General features: G+C 39.7%; 1 protein-coding gene across 4 annotated transcripts in view; it reads right to left on the bottom strand.

The window, feature by feature from the left end:
• Dync2i1 (dynein 2 intermediate chain 1) overlaps positions 1–17,152 on the bottom strand; it is a 57,540-nt gene that overhangs the window by 21,533 nt on the left and 18,855 nt on the right. For all 4 annotated transcript variants that reach the window (XM_041638938.1, XM_041638937.1, XM_041638936.1 and 1 more), the window contains 5 exons: positions 15,756–15,858; positions 6,435–6,564; positions 5,732–5,843; positions 4,559–4,647; positions 1,706–1,835 (listed from right to left, as the gene is read on the bottom strand). In XM_041638938.1, coding sequence (XP_041494872.1) covers positions 1,706–1,835; positions 4,559–4,647; positions 5,732–5,843; positions 6,435–6,564; positions 15,756–15,858 — 564 coding nt within the window. The remainder of the gene's footprint in view (positions 1–1,705; positions 1,836–4,558; positions 4,648–5,731; positions 5,844–6,434; positions 6,565–15,755; positions 15,859–17,152) is intronic.

Genomic DNA, 17,152 nt, shown 5'->3' on the forward strand with positions numbered 1-17,152 from the left:
AGTACTAGCTAAGTAAAACTACACCTGCTGACCTGATACCTGCTGCCCATGCACACTAGTTCCTGAAGTCACAGCCCATACCATCAAAACTTGGGATCAAATTTGTCTTCCTGGTCTTCCGGCATCTTCTCAGCCACTCAACAGTCATCCCCTCAGAGCTACCTCCTCAAGCAGCCTGAAGTCTTCCCCCAGGAAAGGCATGATAATGTTATATGAGCTCCTTCACCATTCATGAGCAAAGCTCTTCCACCATTATTACTGGGTTTCTACTGTAAGTGTGTGTGTGTGTGTGTGTGTGTGTGTGTGTGTGTGTGTGTGTAAGCATGCATACATGATGGGAGGAGGCAAGCACATGTGTCCACGTCAGAGGACAACTTTATGGAGTTGGTTCTCTCCTCCACTTTATGGAGTTGGTTCTCTCCTCCACTTTATGGAGTTGGTTCTCTCCTCCACTTTATGGAGTTAGTTCTCTCCTCCACTTTTTACGTGGACTGAACTCAGACTGAAAGTCTTGTGTACCACCTGCCTTTACTCACTGATTCATCTCCTAAGGCTACCTTCTAGTTTTTAATGACATCAATAAGGTTTCTTTCCTCTTTATGTTTATTTGTGTGTGAATCAGCATCTTTATTAAACCAATCACAGTGACATACATTCACACACTGTAAAGGAATCTTCCACATTTCCCCTTTTCATCTAATTAAGAAGGAGAGTTTTAACTTTAACGTAATAAAACTATATGTAACAAAACAATTGCCAAATCTAAAGACAATACAATAATATACAGAATCCAGACTTGCATATTTCCCATCTTTATGTGGCTTATTATATTTTTATTACCTTATTCCTTTTTTAAGACTTTATTATTTTTAAACTATTTTTGTTTTTGTGACTATCTATACCATTTCTCTTTTCTCTCCCAAGGCTCTGTACATTTTTAAACACACTGTGACCTATTTAGAGGTTTTTTTCTGTCTGGATCTGTCTTTACTGCATTTCTGTAATCTTTTGTCTGCATGAGCAAAACTTAAAGCTGCCATGCAGTTTAGTTCATGGCATGCTGGCAGGGCTCACTCTGCTGTCAGCTCAAGCTCACAGGCAGCAGCAGAGAGATCCGTCTCTGTTCTGCAGCCAGTATGAGAGACATAAGCCTAGGAAGCTGCATTTGGCCCTGTGTTTGTTTGTTTATAATCCAGAGCACTAAGGCAGAAGGCTCAAGAATTCAAAGCCTGCCTAACAACTGAGATAATGTCTCAAAATAAATGAATGGATGAATGAATGAATGAATGAATGAGCATTCAAATTTAGCCTTGCAAATGCAGTTTGTTTAAATTAATTTAAATACTCTGACATTATATGCTTTATCTGCTTACCATTTCCATAGCTGTGTATGTATTATCTGAGTAACTGCTTGAAAAGAATTGTAATTCTTAAAACAAACACAACCTCATTTTCCATTTACTAAATAATTTCACTAATTTAAATTGCTGTCAGACCTCCTCTACTTAACTTTTGAAAATCATAAATCTAACATACACATTTAAGAAAAGAATTCTCACCATTCATTTGCAATTCTGTAGCCAGAGACTTTCTGTTTTATACACAATAAACCATATCAAATTAAAAACATGTAAAATTAATGATCATTATTTCAATATAAATGTTGGTGTTTGCCTATAAACTGATGTCAGGAAAGGCCTCCTACCCTGAAGGAACGGCAGGTTCGTGTTCAGCTGGGAGGAACTCTCACTGATGTTCAGAGCTTTGTCTTGAGCCCGGGGATTCTGGCTGGGCCCAGCAGCCAAACGGTCCTCTTCAAGCAAAACAGCAACCACCTTTGAAAGACAAGTGAGCAGAGGCTGGAGAGATGGCTCTCTTGTAGGATACCTGGGTTCAATTCCCATCATCTACATGGTACCCACACCACCTGTTACTCCAGTCAGGAACTTTTCTGGCTTCTGCAGGACCACAGGGTACAGATATGGTGCACAGATAGAAAAGCAGCCAAAACACTCATACACATAAAACAAAAAATAAATTTTTAAAAATTTAAAAAGAAAACCCACCTCAAAGACGAACCATCTTTCTTAAAATGCTAACAGCATACTATCTTTTCTTTAAAAAACATCTGCAAATAATTGCTTGGTTTCACTACATCATAACTTTAAAAAATCCTTTTTGCATTATAATAGTATACTAATATAATGTCACAGGATGCCATCTTATATGTTGTTTCCTTTGCTAAATATGATGTTAATATTTCAGAGGGCAAAGGGAGCCTGAGTATCTAACACCCTCAAAGATAAAAGCACCAAGGAGAACCGGGCAGCCAGCACTCACTGCATCCTAAGGAGAAACATGCAGCACTCACTGCATCCTAAGGAGAACCGGGCAGCCAGCACTCACTGCATCCTCAGTAGCACTAAATGATCTAACTGGGTCATCTCTAAAATGCGAGGAGGAAGGCAGCAAATGTGAGGTGAGGACTGACAGGACAGAGATGTGGTGTGCACAAAAGAAGCCAGTGAGATAAAGGCTGGACCTGGATCCCCAACCCTGTCGTTGCCTGTTCTCCTCTCCATCTCATCTCTCTCTTCACTGCACTGTACCCAAGGACTCTCTTCTTACTAGCTCCAAAAACTTTATACTAAAACAGACACTAATAATAGTAACAAATATGTCGAACCTGATCCTTTTTCTAAGTCACAAATCCTTCTACAACTGAGACACTGGAGCAAAGCAAATGGCAGGTAGTCATAACACAATATGATGGACAGGCTTGATCCTAAAGCAACCTGTCAAGGCTTAACACTATTAGGCTGTTTATTTCTGCCCCATATTTAAATTCTAAGTTTATATAAAAAGTTAGCAACAACAAAGAGATTAGAATATCAACTTTTCTTAATATTTTAGAAACTACCAAGTTTGTAGGTCACACCCGTGTTAAAGAACTCTGTGGCTGTGGAGAGCTGGAATAGGACAGGTCCACAGCCAGATTACCTTGGGCTACCTTGTGCCCTCCTGAAAGCCTTTCACTGCCACCTTTATGCCCATCCTCACGTCCTCACAACCTGTCACTCTACTAACTCAAAGACTAAGAGTGCTGTCAGCATCTGAGGCCACAGCACAGACTTCCTCCCTTTGCTGCACACCTCCTACCTGCGGTTCTCACATTGCATCTGAAAAGCGCTTTGATTTAGCATTTTCTTCTGTTCTGCAAAAAAACTTCGTGAAACTGTTTACTGTGTTGAAACATGGTATTTAGGGTAACCTAAATCCATGTGCCCAGGTCAAGGTCACTCATATTTAGTTCTAGAATAAAAGTTCTTTGAAGTGAAAGCTATTTTTTTTGTTTTTTGTTTTAAATTTATTTATTTATTAAGGATTTCTGCCTCCTCCCCACAACCGCTTCCCATTTCCCTCCCCCTCCCCCCGATCAAGTCCCCCTCCCTCATCTGCTCGAAGAGCAATCAGGGTTCCCTGACCTGTGGGAAGCCCAAGGACTGCCCACCTCTATCCAGGTCTCATAAGGTGAGCATCCAAACTGCCTAGGCTCCCACAAAGCCAGTACGTGCAGTAGGATCAAAAACCCACTGCGATTGTTCTTGAATTCTCAGTATTCCTCATTGTCTGCTATGTTCAGCTAGTCCGGATTTATCCCATGCTTTTTCAGACCTAGGCCAGCTGGCCTTGGTGAGTTCCCGATAGAACATCCCCATTCTCTCAGTGTGTGGGTGCACCCCTCGTGGTCCTGAGTTCCTTGCTCGTGCTCCGGCTCCTTCTGCTCCTGATTTGGACCTTGAGATTTCTGTTCGGTGCTCCCATGTGGGTCTCTGTCTCTGTCTCCTTTCATCGCCTGATGAAGGTTAATATTCATGAGGATGCCTATGTGTTTGTCTTTGGATTCACCTTCTTATTTAGCTTCTCTAGGAACATGAATTATAAGCTCAATGTCCTTTATTTATGGCTAGAAACCAAATATGAGTGAGTACATCCCATGTTCCCATCCCATGAAAGCTACTTTTATATTAACAAAAGCTCTTTCTGTTTTAGAGACTTACACTGCAATATATATGGCATAAAATTATGATGATTAGGGTTAGTTTCAAAATAATCAGGTGAATGATGGGAAAGGGGAATGATCTAGAAGAAGGAGCCAAGTGAGGTGATGTCAGCTGCAGCACATGGAGCCTCACAACTACGAACTTTGAAATTTTCCATAGCCAGTTGTTAAAATCTTGAGTGTATTATTTACTAATACTGTATAGATTTACACTTGTTTTGTCAGCTTAACATGCTTGGTTTAAGACTCTGTAATTACTTTCAACTGCAGGAAATTATTAAGTACAGAACCCCAAAACACAGAATTTTCAATGAGATATATTTACCTAGTGTCATTTAATAAATATATTACTGATAATCTGTAAGAACATAATACTTGAAAACAAAGAACTGATTCTGAGTCACAAAGCTCCGAGATTTCAGTAGTTCTATTTCTGAAGATAATGAATCCTTAAGCACTAACACAGAAGAAGAGGATATGCAACACAGAATGGACCTGGCATGCTGCCCGGAGAAAACTAGACAACCGTGGAGTGTCAATCTTTGGTACAACTGTGACATCAGAGAAGTTTTTTTCTTCACTACCTAGGATAAAACACAGATTTATTAAGTTAATAAAGTCAACTCCGAAAAGGTTATGCTTTACAAATCACGGCATTCAAAGCAGTGTTGCAAATACTGAGAACCCTAGAACAGTCAGAACACGGCATTACAGTCTCTATTTGTGATTGTTTCCAATTTCACATTGTTTGATAGTAAGTTCATGAGCATGAATCCGACTCAACTGTCTTAAGGAACCAGGGTGTCTGGTGCTAGCTTTGGGTTACAGGTCAATCTTACACAGATGAAAAATCTGCAATATTTATCATCTAGAACACCTGGAATCAGAGACACCACACCTAGAGCTTTCTTATGGTGACGTCTACTTGATTATATTTTTCTTGCTGTATAGAGACAATTTCTTAACAACAACAACAACAAAATCAGTAAATATATAATCCATCTGAATAGCTGCACATCCCTGTGTTCTAGAAACCTCTGGTCTGCACTGTTGGAACATATCTTCAAATTACACTTAAAAAGTGAAAATTCGGGCTGGAGAGATGGCTCAGAGGTTAAGAGCATTGCCTGCTCTTCCAAAGGTCCTGAGTTCAATTCCCAGCAACCACATGGTGGCTCACAACCATCTGTAATGGGGTCTGGTGCCCTCTTCTGGCCTGCGGTCATACACACAGACAGAATATTGTATACATAATAAATAAATATTTAAAAAAAAAAACTACAGAGAAACCCTGTCTCGAAAAAAAAAAAAAAAGAACCACATGGTAACAAGAGATTCTACCTTTTAAAAAAAAAAAAAAAAGTGAAAATTCTATACTGATGAGAACAAACTATCCCAGTCTCAGAACAGAGTTTGTCCTGCAGTCATAGGGTGAGTATTTGGAATATGGAATCAGGCCAATTTAATGATTCCCTGTGATTCAATAGCTCTAATCTCATTCATTAACATGAGAGAATCTGTTCTTTCAAAAGAATATTGAAAGGGTGCTTCCACAGTCATGTATTAACAACCACACAAAAAGAAACACAAGAAAAGGGAATTGGGTAAAGACAACGTGAAACCTACTGTAAGGGGTAGACAGTCAACACTCAAGAGGACCAAGGTTACCTCCAGATACAACAGAGCCTTCTCCTGGGTGCTGAGTCCACACTTCCCTGGTTTCTATATCTTCAGTCTGGACGTCTCTCTCAACATTATCTTCATTGTACTGAACATATGCCTTAAAGAAAAAAGAGGGCTAGAATTAACACCTAGCTTTAATTTCAGAGCAAATTACTGAAGATAAAAGCAACTACAATTTTTAAAAAGCTAGTAAACTTAAAGATTTAAAGGTAAGCGTTCTTGGGGTTAGGATACACCTCCTGCACTAAAGTGGGTGACACAATTCGCTAGGCTTTGGTTCTGGACTATATAAATGGGAGAAAAGAGCTGAGGACGATTATGCACGCATCCATTATTCTTCTCTTCTGACTGCAGATATAACATGAGCTCCTCTCAGGAGCCTTCCTACTATGGTTGGCGGTAACGTGGACTTGTGAACTACAATAAATTCTTTCTCCCCTAGGTTGATTTTGTCAGGACATTTTATCAGAATGACCAGAAAAGAAACCGAGACACTGTCCTATGTACCAATCACTCATCGTGCCCAACAAGCCGTCTTTAGACTCCGCATCCTTTGAGTTTATAAGTACAAGTTATAAAGGACACTCGCAAACACAGCCTCCAGAGACATTTCCAATTCCCATATTCTAGAGTGCACACAAGGCACACACATAATATCCTTCCATTAGACAACACATCTTTTACTAACCTGTTTGGTATTCTTTTTTCCGAAGTTCCTAATATACATGTCATATTCATTTACTGGTGGTAGGTCCAAGAGAGAAAAGGTGAATGAAAAATCTAAATCAATAAGCCGGAGCAGTTTTGTGCTTCTTGTCCTTTAAAACAAATTAGAAATGAAAAGAAATTGAATAATATACCCGGAGACATGCAGGAGAGTGTATTTTAGGGTCATGTGAAGGGATTAGAGATTGTCTCAAGTACTCAATAATTATTTTAAATTCCCCCTGATGCCCTAATGTGATGGGCTCTGGATTCAGCACTTGTGTTAGTTGACCACTGTCACCTCCCCCCAGTCTAAAGCAAGCTGAGCAAGAAAGGAGATATTTCTCCCACTTTGGTAAGCACTCGCACACCGCTGGTGTTCAGTATACTATGAATGAGCGAACGATCCTCAGCACCACGGGGTCGCAACAGTTCTTTTTTCTCATTTCCCTCCTCGCCTGTCCTTCCCCACTGACACTGTCACTTTTCCACCATCTTATTCTCGGGTCACCATCCTCTATCTTTCTACTTACTACCTTCAATTTTGAGGAATTGTTTTTGTTTTGTTTTGGTTTTTTAAATTATTTAATTATTTATTTATTTGCTAGAGCTTTTTTATTTATTTATTATGTATGCAATATTGTGTCTGTGTGCATGTCTGCAGGCCAGAAGAGGGCACCAAATCTTTTTACAGATGGTTGTGAGCCACCATGTGGTTGCCAGGAATTGAACTCAGGACCTTTGGAAGAGCAGGCAATGATCTTAGCCATTGAGCCATCTCTCCAGCCCTTGTTTCGTTTTTTGAGACAGTTATTCTGTATAGGCCTGGCTGTTCTGGAACTCACTCTGTAGACAAGCCTGGCTTCGAACTCACAGAGATCCACCTGCCTCTACTTCCTGAATGTCGGGATTAAAAGTGTGCCAACAATGCCCAGCATTTGGATAGCCTTTTAAGGGACTTCTTATCCTAAACAGTCAAGTAAGACGAAGTCCCCCAATAAAGCATCATGTCCCCACCCCCCACTCTATGCGCACACACATGCACGCACACACACACACACCTTTTTATTTTCATAGCCATAAAATGTTAACCCAAAGTCTGGCTAAGCCTCAGAAAAAAAAATTCACAAGTTGGAAATGTGCCTATTTTTCTATTCTCTGAAATCTGTGAAAATGGGAGTTATTTCCTCAGGTATTTAAAATATGATAGGCCAACTATTTGCTTTAATTTGTGGGAAAGTGATTTATGTATTAAATACATTTAATGAACATAATGTATTTAAGCATAATTTTCTACTCTATTTTAGATCTATTGTGATGAGTTGCATCCTTCTAAGGTTTACTCATTTCACCTAAATTTTTATTGGCAGTTATTCATATAATCTTATTTAATTTTAGTAAGATCTGCAGTAATATTCTCTTTTCCATTTTTACTGTCTTTGTTTTCTTTCTTTATTGTACTTAATCAAGACCTTCCATGAAGTTTATAAATTTTAGGAAAAATTTCCAAGAATAATTTTGACTTTGCTGAATTTATTGCAAATGCTTTCGATTTTACAGATTTTTGCTCTTACCTTTCATTGCATTTCTTTGAATTTCTAATTAATTGCTGTCTTTTCCCAGGCTTAGCATGGCTGCTTGCACCACTGATATTTCTCATTCTCTCTTTAAAGTGTGTCTGTTGTTATAGGGTCAGCGTACCCCAGAGACAGAGGTTCCCTTGTCACTGGTGAAAGCAGTTTGTGGATCTGGGTCAGGCTCAGTGCACTTGTGTCGTATGGATGGGGCCCTCAGTCTGACCACCAGCACCAAAGGTTCTGCTAATTTCTTCTTTTGCTTATGTTCACCAAGAAGTACAATGTTTAATTTTCTAACTTCTGGGAGTTTTCTACTTGACTTCCTATTGATCTGGAGAAGAGAAGATATGTATACCACCAAAATTAATCAATATTAAGTTTGAAAAGAAGAAACTCCTTGATAAAGAGAAATGACAGCTCATCTACAGAGGTGACAATCATACAAGTTATAGGAAAACCTCACTAGTGTTGGGGCAGGATTCTGTTCTTGTCTGTGTAGGAAAATAGAAAATACCAATCTTCAAGAATTCAGGAGACCTGAGACATCTAGACACCTGAAGAAGAAAGAATCCAGAAAGAATTACCAAGCAAAGAAAAATCTCACTTAAGATATCAATATTCTGGGGGCTGGAGAGATGGCTCAGTGGTTAAGAGCATTGCCTGCTCTTCCAAAGGTCCTGAGTTCAATTCCCAGCAACCACATGGTGGCTCACAACCATCTGTAAAGACGTCTGGCGCCCTCTTCTGGCCTTCAGGCATACAGACAGAATATTGTATACATAATAAATAAATAAATAATAAATAAATAAATAAATATTTTTTAAAAAAAAGATATCAATATTCTCTGCAAGTAAACTCTGAAGAAGATTGGGCATACACCAACGATTCCATCCGGTCCATTTAAAGATTGGCTTTGGACTACAAACTGCTCCGAGTAATTTTGAGGTGGCTAGCTGAGATGATCCAACCTAACAGACTACTCTAACCAGGATTTGAGAAAAGCCCTGCACTTTCTCATTGTGCAGAGACTGAACAACAAATGACAAAGCTACCTCTCCCAGGACTTGAAAATTAACACCAATTTTTCTTTTCAGGATCGGCTAAAGATGCCATTGTTCCAAGACATCAGGAAGCAAATTTAAGAACACAATGCCCACATTCTCAAGAGGTAGGGTGGGTGGCTTTTGGTCGTTCAATGGATTATGGATTATCTGTCATTGTTTAGAGTGATGGTTACAAGTTATTATTGGTAATGGTCAGAAAAAAAGCTAAACAAAGGAAATTAGATTTAAGGTTATTGTTTTGAAAGAACAAAAAGGGAGATATAGATAAGATAAAAGAGTAGATTACTGAATCTAATCTGAAAATAAAAAGCAAGAATATAGAAATAAGATAAAAAGTAGATTCAATAATCTATTTTTTTGTTGGTACACCTTTTTTTGAATTTTTTTTAATGTACTTTTTAAAAGCAACTAACTCTTAATTTTAAATGTTTTATATTGAATTGGACTTTTGTATCTTGTATAAACAGACTGTACATATGTCTCTAATCTTGCTCAAGGTGTTGTACCTATACAGCTCATTTAACAATGCAATGCAAACAACTTATAATGCACAGCCTTCAGACCAACTTAAAATTTGCAGGCAAATGAATGGATCTACAAAACATACTGAGTAAGGTAACCCAGACCCAGAAAGACAAATATCATATGTACTCACTCATAAGTGGCTTTTAGACATAAAGCAAAGGAAAAGCAACCTACAATATACAATCCCAGAGAATCTAGACAATAAATGAAGACCCTAAGAGATATATGAATCTAATCTACATGGGAAGTAGAAAAAGACAAAATCTCCTGAATAAATTGGGAGCATGGGAACTATGGGAGAGGGTAGAAGGGGAGGGGAGAGGAAGGCAGGGGAGCAAAGAAAAAAATGTATAGCTCAATAAAATCAATAAAAAATTTAAAAACAATGTAATGCAAATTTCTAGTCTATGAAAATTATTATTACCAATGTTTAAGATAATAAAGAAATGCAGGTTAGTAATAGTCACGTATTATGACCAAATTTGTAGTCATATTGGTATGTTTTCAAGGTCAAACAAATACTTCAAACATTTCAGAGTTATACGGAATATGGTATGTAATATGTTTTAATAACAAAGGCTCTTTTTTTATGACAATGAGACATGTCTGCTCCTGGTAGCACCAATTTACTTCAGAGAAGATAGTGGGTATCAAAGAAACTCCACATGGAATTGACTTTTTGTGGCAAAAGTAAACTACTGGGCAAGAAAATGCCCTTGCCTCGATTGCTGACAGTATGCTGTCCTAACTGGACAAGCAATAACACAACATTGTTTAATGTAAGGACAAGCCTGAGAAAGCTTTTAAAAAGGATTCTAGACAGACAAGAACAAAGCCAAGTGCAGCTTCTTGGTAACTGTGTTTACTCTGGTAGGCTCTGTTGGCTGGTGGTAAGCAGAGGCGCAGCTGCTTTAAGAAGGGCTTTCTGACTCAGCATTAGAGGCAAAAACCTCTAGTTTTTAGTTCTTTTAAGAGGTTCTGCCACCAAACACTTAAATAGTGTTTATTAGCAGCCGGATCAGGCTTCTTGGTGGTGGTATGGACCTAGAAACTCCACAGAATTGTGACCATAAATGTGGCTCCCGCCAGTACCTCCATCATGAAACTAGACTCTCAGAAAGCTAAGAAATGGGGTAGAGCCAGTTGCCAAAGCAGCTTTAATCCTATCCATAGCGCTTAGCAGTTTAAACACTCATGTGGTCAGAAAAAGATAGAGATATACAGTAAAGACAGATTCAGATGAAAAAAACCTCTAAAAAGTTTACAGTGTGTTTAAAACTATACATATGTTTGGGAGAGAAAAGAAAAAGAATACAAAAAGTCCTTTTAAAAAGGAAAGAGTAGTCAGGCGTGGTGGCACAAGCTTTTAGTCCCAGAATTTGGGAGGCAGAGGCAGGCAGATCTCTGTGAACTTGAGGCCAGCCTGTTCTACAGAGTGAGTTCCAGGACAGCCAATGATACACAGAGAAACCCTGTCTCAAATAAATAAATAAATAATAAAAAATAGAAAAAATACACGTAAAGATGGAAAATACACAGAGAATCTGGACAGTCTATGTTATTATGTTGTCTTCAAATTGTTTGACTGCTGAGGAAGGAATAACAGCTGCTAAAAGACATTTGATTTTAAATGTTGCTGGATTAATCCAACCTATATATTTTGAAAATGCCTTGACTTCAAAATTTAAGTTAAAAGATGTGTTACTTTGGAGAAGATAGTTTGCTTTTGTTTCCACAGGAAATGAGAGACTGTGGATTCATTCTGGGTTAAGAAAAATCAGGTTTGATTAAGGACGTCCCCCCAGAAAAATCTCCAATAGAAGCCCAGTTTATCCAACATTTCAGAGGACCTCTTTTGGAATTTCCTTTCAGTTCTCATCCAGAACAGCCTCAAGACTGCTAACTGAAATGATCAAGTCTCATAGAATATTCCAGTCAGGACCTGACCATTATCCTAAATTTTCTTTAGGTCCCCATAAGATTATCAGTGCCCCCAATCATCAAGTTGCCTAGAAACTTTGCCCACATTCCCAAAAATTGAATTATGGATGTTTGTCTTTGTTTAGAGTGTTGGTTACAAGTTGTTACGGATAATGGTCAAGAAAAAAAGGTAAACAAAGGAGATTAGATTCAGAGTTCTTATTTTGAAAAGAAGAAAAGGGGGGAGTACTGTGGGACAATGGTCTCATACACTGTAAAGATTTGTCACTTGTATTGATTTAATAAAACTCTGATTGGCCAGTAGCCAGGCAGGAAGCATAGGTGGGGGCAACAAGAACAGGAGAATTCTGGGAAGAGGAAAGGTCAGTCTGCAGTCATCACCCAGATGGAAAGGAAGCAACATGAGAGTGTCTCACTGCTAAAAGGTACCAAGCCATGTGGCTAACACAGACAAAACTTATGGGTTAAAATGTAAGAGTTGGTTAATAAGAAGCTTGGGCTAATAGGCCAACCAGTTTATAATTAATGTAGGCTTCTGTGTGTTTCTTTGGGACTGAATGGCTGTGGGGCTGGGCAGGACAGAAACTTCCATTTCCAAAAAATAAAAATAAAAACATATCCTTCCCTTTGTCATTCCCTTCTTTAGGAGTCCATGTTTTTATCTGTCATCAATTGCTTCTGCCTGAAAAAAAATGCCTGTTTCTTTTAGTATAGATCTGTGAGTAAGAAATTCTCCAGGTTTCTGTAGGTCTGAAAATGCATAACCTCTAGTTTAGTTCTTAAAGGACGTTGCTCACTTTGAGCGCTTGGAGCATGTTTGCCACGGTGGCCGACATTCTCCTTTGAAAAGCCCCCACTTAAGCTGTCTGCTCCAACTTTCAAGCTGCAGCTTCCCCACCTCTCTGGCTATTTTTAAGACCACCCTCCCCCTGGTATCTGGTGCTCAGTATTCTGACTGAATTCTCTCCTGCTGTACTTTTGTTTGTTCTTCATTATCTACATTTATGCTTCTTGTATCTTTTCAAGCCTTAACTGATGGAGGAAGGTCATTGATTAAAAAATAAAGAAACTGCCTTGGCCCATTTTATTGGTTAGAACATAGGTGGGTGGAGTAAACAGAACAGAATGCTGGGAGGAAGAGGAAGTGAGCTCAGAGAGGCCATGCTCCCCTCTCCCGGGCAGACGCCATGGAGCAAGCTGCCAGGTCAGACATGCTGAATCTTTCCTGGTAAGACTGATGCTACACAGATTATTAGAGATGGGTTGATCGGGATACGAGAATTAGCCTGTAAGGGCTAGAGTTAATGGGCCAAGCAGTGTTTAAAAGAATACAGTTTGTGTGTTGTTATTTCGGGTAAAGCTAGCCGGTGGCGGGAGCTGGGTGGTGGATGCAGCCCCGCAGCTCCCACAACACTTAACTTGCTTACATTTGTAGATTTTTTTAAAATCTGCAGAGAGTATGTCTTAAAATACAGCTTCTACCCTGGCCTTTCTCTTGTCCTTCCTGGGATTCAATTACACACAGCAGATAATGCTCACTCTGTGTCATGGCTTTACAGTCTCCTTTTTTATAAGCCCCCCTTCCTCATCTTCTCTTCAAGTTGAAAATTTCCCACTGTCCTCTCTCCAGCTCCCTAACCCTGCCACCTCTGATAACTTGCTATTAAACTAACTTAGCCATCGAATTTTTAGTTTCAATTATTGTATTTTTGGAGAAAGCACCTAAAATTTTATTGTCTAATTGATTTTAATGTTCCGATCAAATTCATTGCTTGTTAATTTATTTATACATAACCATGTTATTATAATTTTATTTTAAAAATGCAGATGAAATGATTTGCTCCAGGATCACACATGGTCCTGTTACTACTCTGGTTTCGCTCTTGGTTCTAGTGACCTGACCCCAGTCTCTGGTGTGTCTAGTGATTTAGTGGACCATAGGCACTGAGTAGAAAATTCTGTAGAAATTTTGAATATTTTCTTTTTAATTTCTTCCTGGAAAGGAGAATCCACTAAAGTAGGTCACACTAAACAGGTCCTGTTAGGATGAGCAGAGGCTCAGTGTCATGATCTATGACATCAGATCTACTTCAGCCTTGCCTTTATTCCTAGCATGGAGGCCCTAGGAGCTTCAACCAAAGTCAGGGGTGTTTAGCAAGAACTCTGCTACTTCAAAATCCTAGACTTCATTTTCCATCTCCCCAGCCCTAAGTGAATGCCAAAGTTCCTACTTTTGCTTTCTATCTGAATTGAGCATGTTGAAAACCACATACAGCCTCTGCGATGGGAATACAGTAGCAACACAAAGTTGGCATTCTCCACTTGTCTTGAAGAGCTTGGTCCTTTGGGTACTGGTGGTCCTAGCTGTTACTAGTTTTTCATGCAGTCATCTCAGAGTGTGTGCTTACTACTATGTTTTAGACCCAACTTTCACAGTTGTTTTCAACTGGAGGTTTTTGGGTTTTTTGTTTTGTTTTGTTTTGCTTTTTTGATACAAACTGTTCATCACAGAAAGAGGTAGAGTCCTGATGTGGGAAGGTCATTTGTCAATCTGTTGTTTCATTGGTTAATCAATAAAGAACACTGCTTGGTCTGATAGGTCAGAAAATTAGGTAGGTGGAGTAGACAGAACAGAATGCTGGGAAGAAGGGAAGTGAGCCAGACGCCATGCCTCTCCTCTCTGGTCAGATGCAATGGAGCAAGCTGCCAGGTCAGACATGCTGGATCTTTCCCAGTAAGACACCACCTTGTGGTGCTACACAGATTACTAAATATGGGTTAAGCAAGACGTGAGAGCCAAGAAGAGGCTAGATATAATGGGCCAGGCAGTGTTTAAATGAATACAGTTTGTGTGTTGTTATTTTGGGGCATAAGCTAGCCAGGCGGCTGGGAGCCGGGTGGCAGGAATGCAGCCTGCCACTCCATCTACAGAGTCCTGTCCTAATTCTTTAAAATTCGAAAAGGAATGTTGCTCTGACAACTGTACACTGCTCAGTACTGTCACTGGGTAGATACATCTGATATATTCTAGAAAACTACCTCTTCAAAGGTCTCGTCAAGATGTTTCAGTAGAGATTTTATCCTATGCACTCACTGGACACTGGGACACAGCACTGTTTTAACATTTCATCTGTTCAACATGGAAGTATTCATCTCTGTGAGTGCATAGGTTATGATTCCATTTGTGCACTGGCAGCATCACCTTTTCTATTGACTCACTGGTCATTCAAGGCCCATCTGGTGGAAGACTAGGGAAAGAAGTCAAGAGGAAAAAAGCTTTCTTCCCAGACCCTCTTATCCTGCTTGCAACATTTCTCTGTGGCTCCAGGCCTTGCTCTGCAGCCACTATGGTTCAACATCACTGATTTATCATAGACTTTGAGAGCCACTATGGTTCAACATCACTGATTTATCATAGACTTTGTGAAAGGCCAAAATTAATTTATGGTCTTCAGCCACTGCAGGATCAATATCGTACATTTTTTTTAACTCATCTGAAAGACTGCTCTGAGGTGAGTATTCCAGGGTTCTGCGCCACCTTGTGCTGCCTAGAGAATGATTTCCCACATTCAGACATCTAGACACTCCACAGCGAAATAAAGCCATGCTTCAAAAGGTCTGATTAATGCTTGAGCTGGTGGCAGACCTTGGGATCATTTTCATGGTGATAGTTTTACAAGCATACAAATACAAAAACCACTGGGTCATGGAGGTTTCTCCCTATATTTCAAGAGATCAGTGTCACAAAGCCACAATGCAACATGAGTCAAGCTCAATCTGCCTAGCAAGATTCTGTCCACCTGATCAGAAATGTATGACTGTGATTCTGCTGGAGTCACAACAGTCAGTCATTAGAGAGTAAGCATCTAGTATACAGAACAGTACACAGTAACCAGAATAAGAGGTGAACACAAAGGGAACCGTAGTACTAATTAAGGAATTGACCAGGCTAGGGACAGAGCTCACAAAATACTGGTTTCAATCCCCAATTTACCTCAACAGTCAACAATGAAAAGTGGGGAACTCTGGTTTGAAGAGTGTGTTGAGAAGGGTTCATTACAATGCACTAACGCAAAGCTACAGCCGAGATGAGCTCAATGAGAACATCTGCTAACGTACACAAGGCCCTGGGTTTCATCCACAGCAGAACGTGTGCACACACACAAATACCTGTGCCAAATTCCCCGATATACCTACTTTTGTTTGAGGGCCTGACTCCGGCTCTTCTGGCGATGTGAGGCTGTTACAAAATCCACAAAAATTCCACAAACAGGGGCTCTGGAAATGGAATCATTTCCATCTGCATAAGGGAAAAAAGATATTTTGTGATAATGAAATAGCTCCTTCAAACAAAAAAAGTAAAACAATTATAGTCACATATAAAATCGCATTAGATGTGCTCCCTGACCCCAGTTCATTACTTTGTCACCGCAGTCACAGCCATCAGATCAGCTCTTGGTATCACACTGCTAAGACTCAAGGAACCCCTCATGATGCCCTAAAAGGACAAGAGCAATGTGGATGTGCCAAAGAGGAACCATTAGAACCTTCCTCAAGGCCACCAGATGGTGTAGCAGATGAAGCAGAACTTACCAACTAGCCTGACAACCTGAGAACCCACAAGATGGAAGGAGAGAACTGGTGGAGGAGGGTCATCTGTCTATGTGTTACTTTCATTGGTTAATAAAGAAACTGCTTTGGCCTTTTGATAGGCCAGTCCTTAGGTGGGTAGAGAAGATCGAACAGAATACTGGGAGAAAGAAGCAGAGTCAGGCAGATGCCATGAATCTCGGGCCCGAGACGGATGTAAATTAGGATCTTTCTCGGTAAGCCACAGCCTCGTGGTGCTACACAGATTTAATGGAAATGGGTTAATCAAGATGTGAGAGTTAGTCAATAAGAGGCTAGATATAATGGGCCAGGCAGTGTTTAAATGAATACAGTTTCTGTGTAATTATTTCGGGTAAAGCTAGCTGGGCAGCTGGGCGGGACAAAAAGCAGCCCACTCCTCTATTACAACAGAGAACCAACTCTAGAAAGGTGCCCTCTGACCCCAACATAAAACATGGACAAGCACATTGGTCTAACACACATATAAATAAATAAATAAATAAATAAATAAACAAACAAATAAATAAATTTTAAAAAGACCTTCCTTAAAATAAAAAAGTGAATGTCCTCAATTTAAGGAAAGAAAAACAAACCCCCTGAGGCTGCTGAGTTCAATTGTAAAATCAAGTCCCCTATTCATGAAAACATGAAGAATAAGAAATTCACACTACATGTGCTGCACCATCTTAACCTGCAAAGTTTCCACATCAGTACATGATGTGAGCCTAATTAGGAGGGCAAGGCACTACATTTGCGCTGGAGAACATGTTCAAGCTGATGCAGAGTGCTACATCAGAAAGCACTCGGGGGCCAAAGGTCATTCAGTGCTCCAGCCCTTGCTGCTCTAGCAGAGGACCTGAGTTTAGTTCCCAGCTCTCAACTGTCCATATCTCCAGTTCCAGAGGGTCTGATACCCTCTTCTGACCTCCTGAAGCACCAGGTGTACATGTATATATGCAAGACACTCATAAAATAAAAATAAA

The sequence above is a fragment of the Microtus oregoni genome, unplaced genomic scaffold, assembly GCF_018167655.1.
Source record: "Microtus oregoni isolate MIOR12 unplaced genomic scaffold, Mior012 000056F_ref0000123, whole genome shotgun sequence".
Lineage (NCBI taxonomy): Eukaryota > Metazoa > Chordata > Mammalia > Rodentia > Cricetidae > Microtus > Microtus oregoni.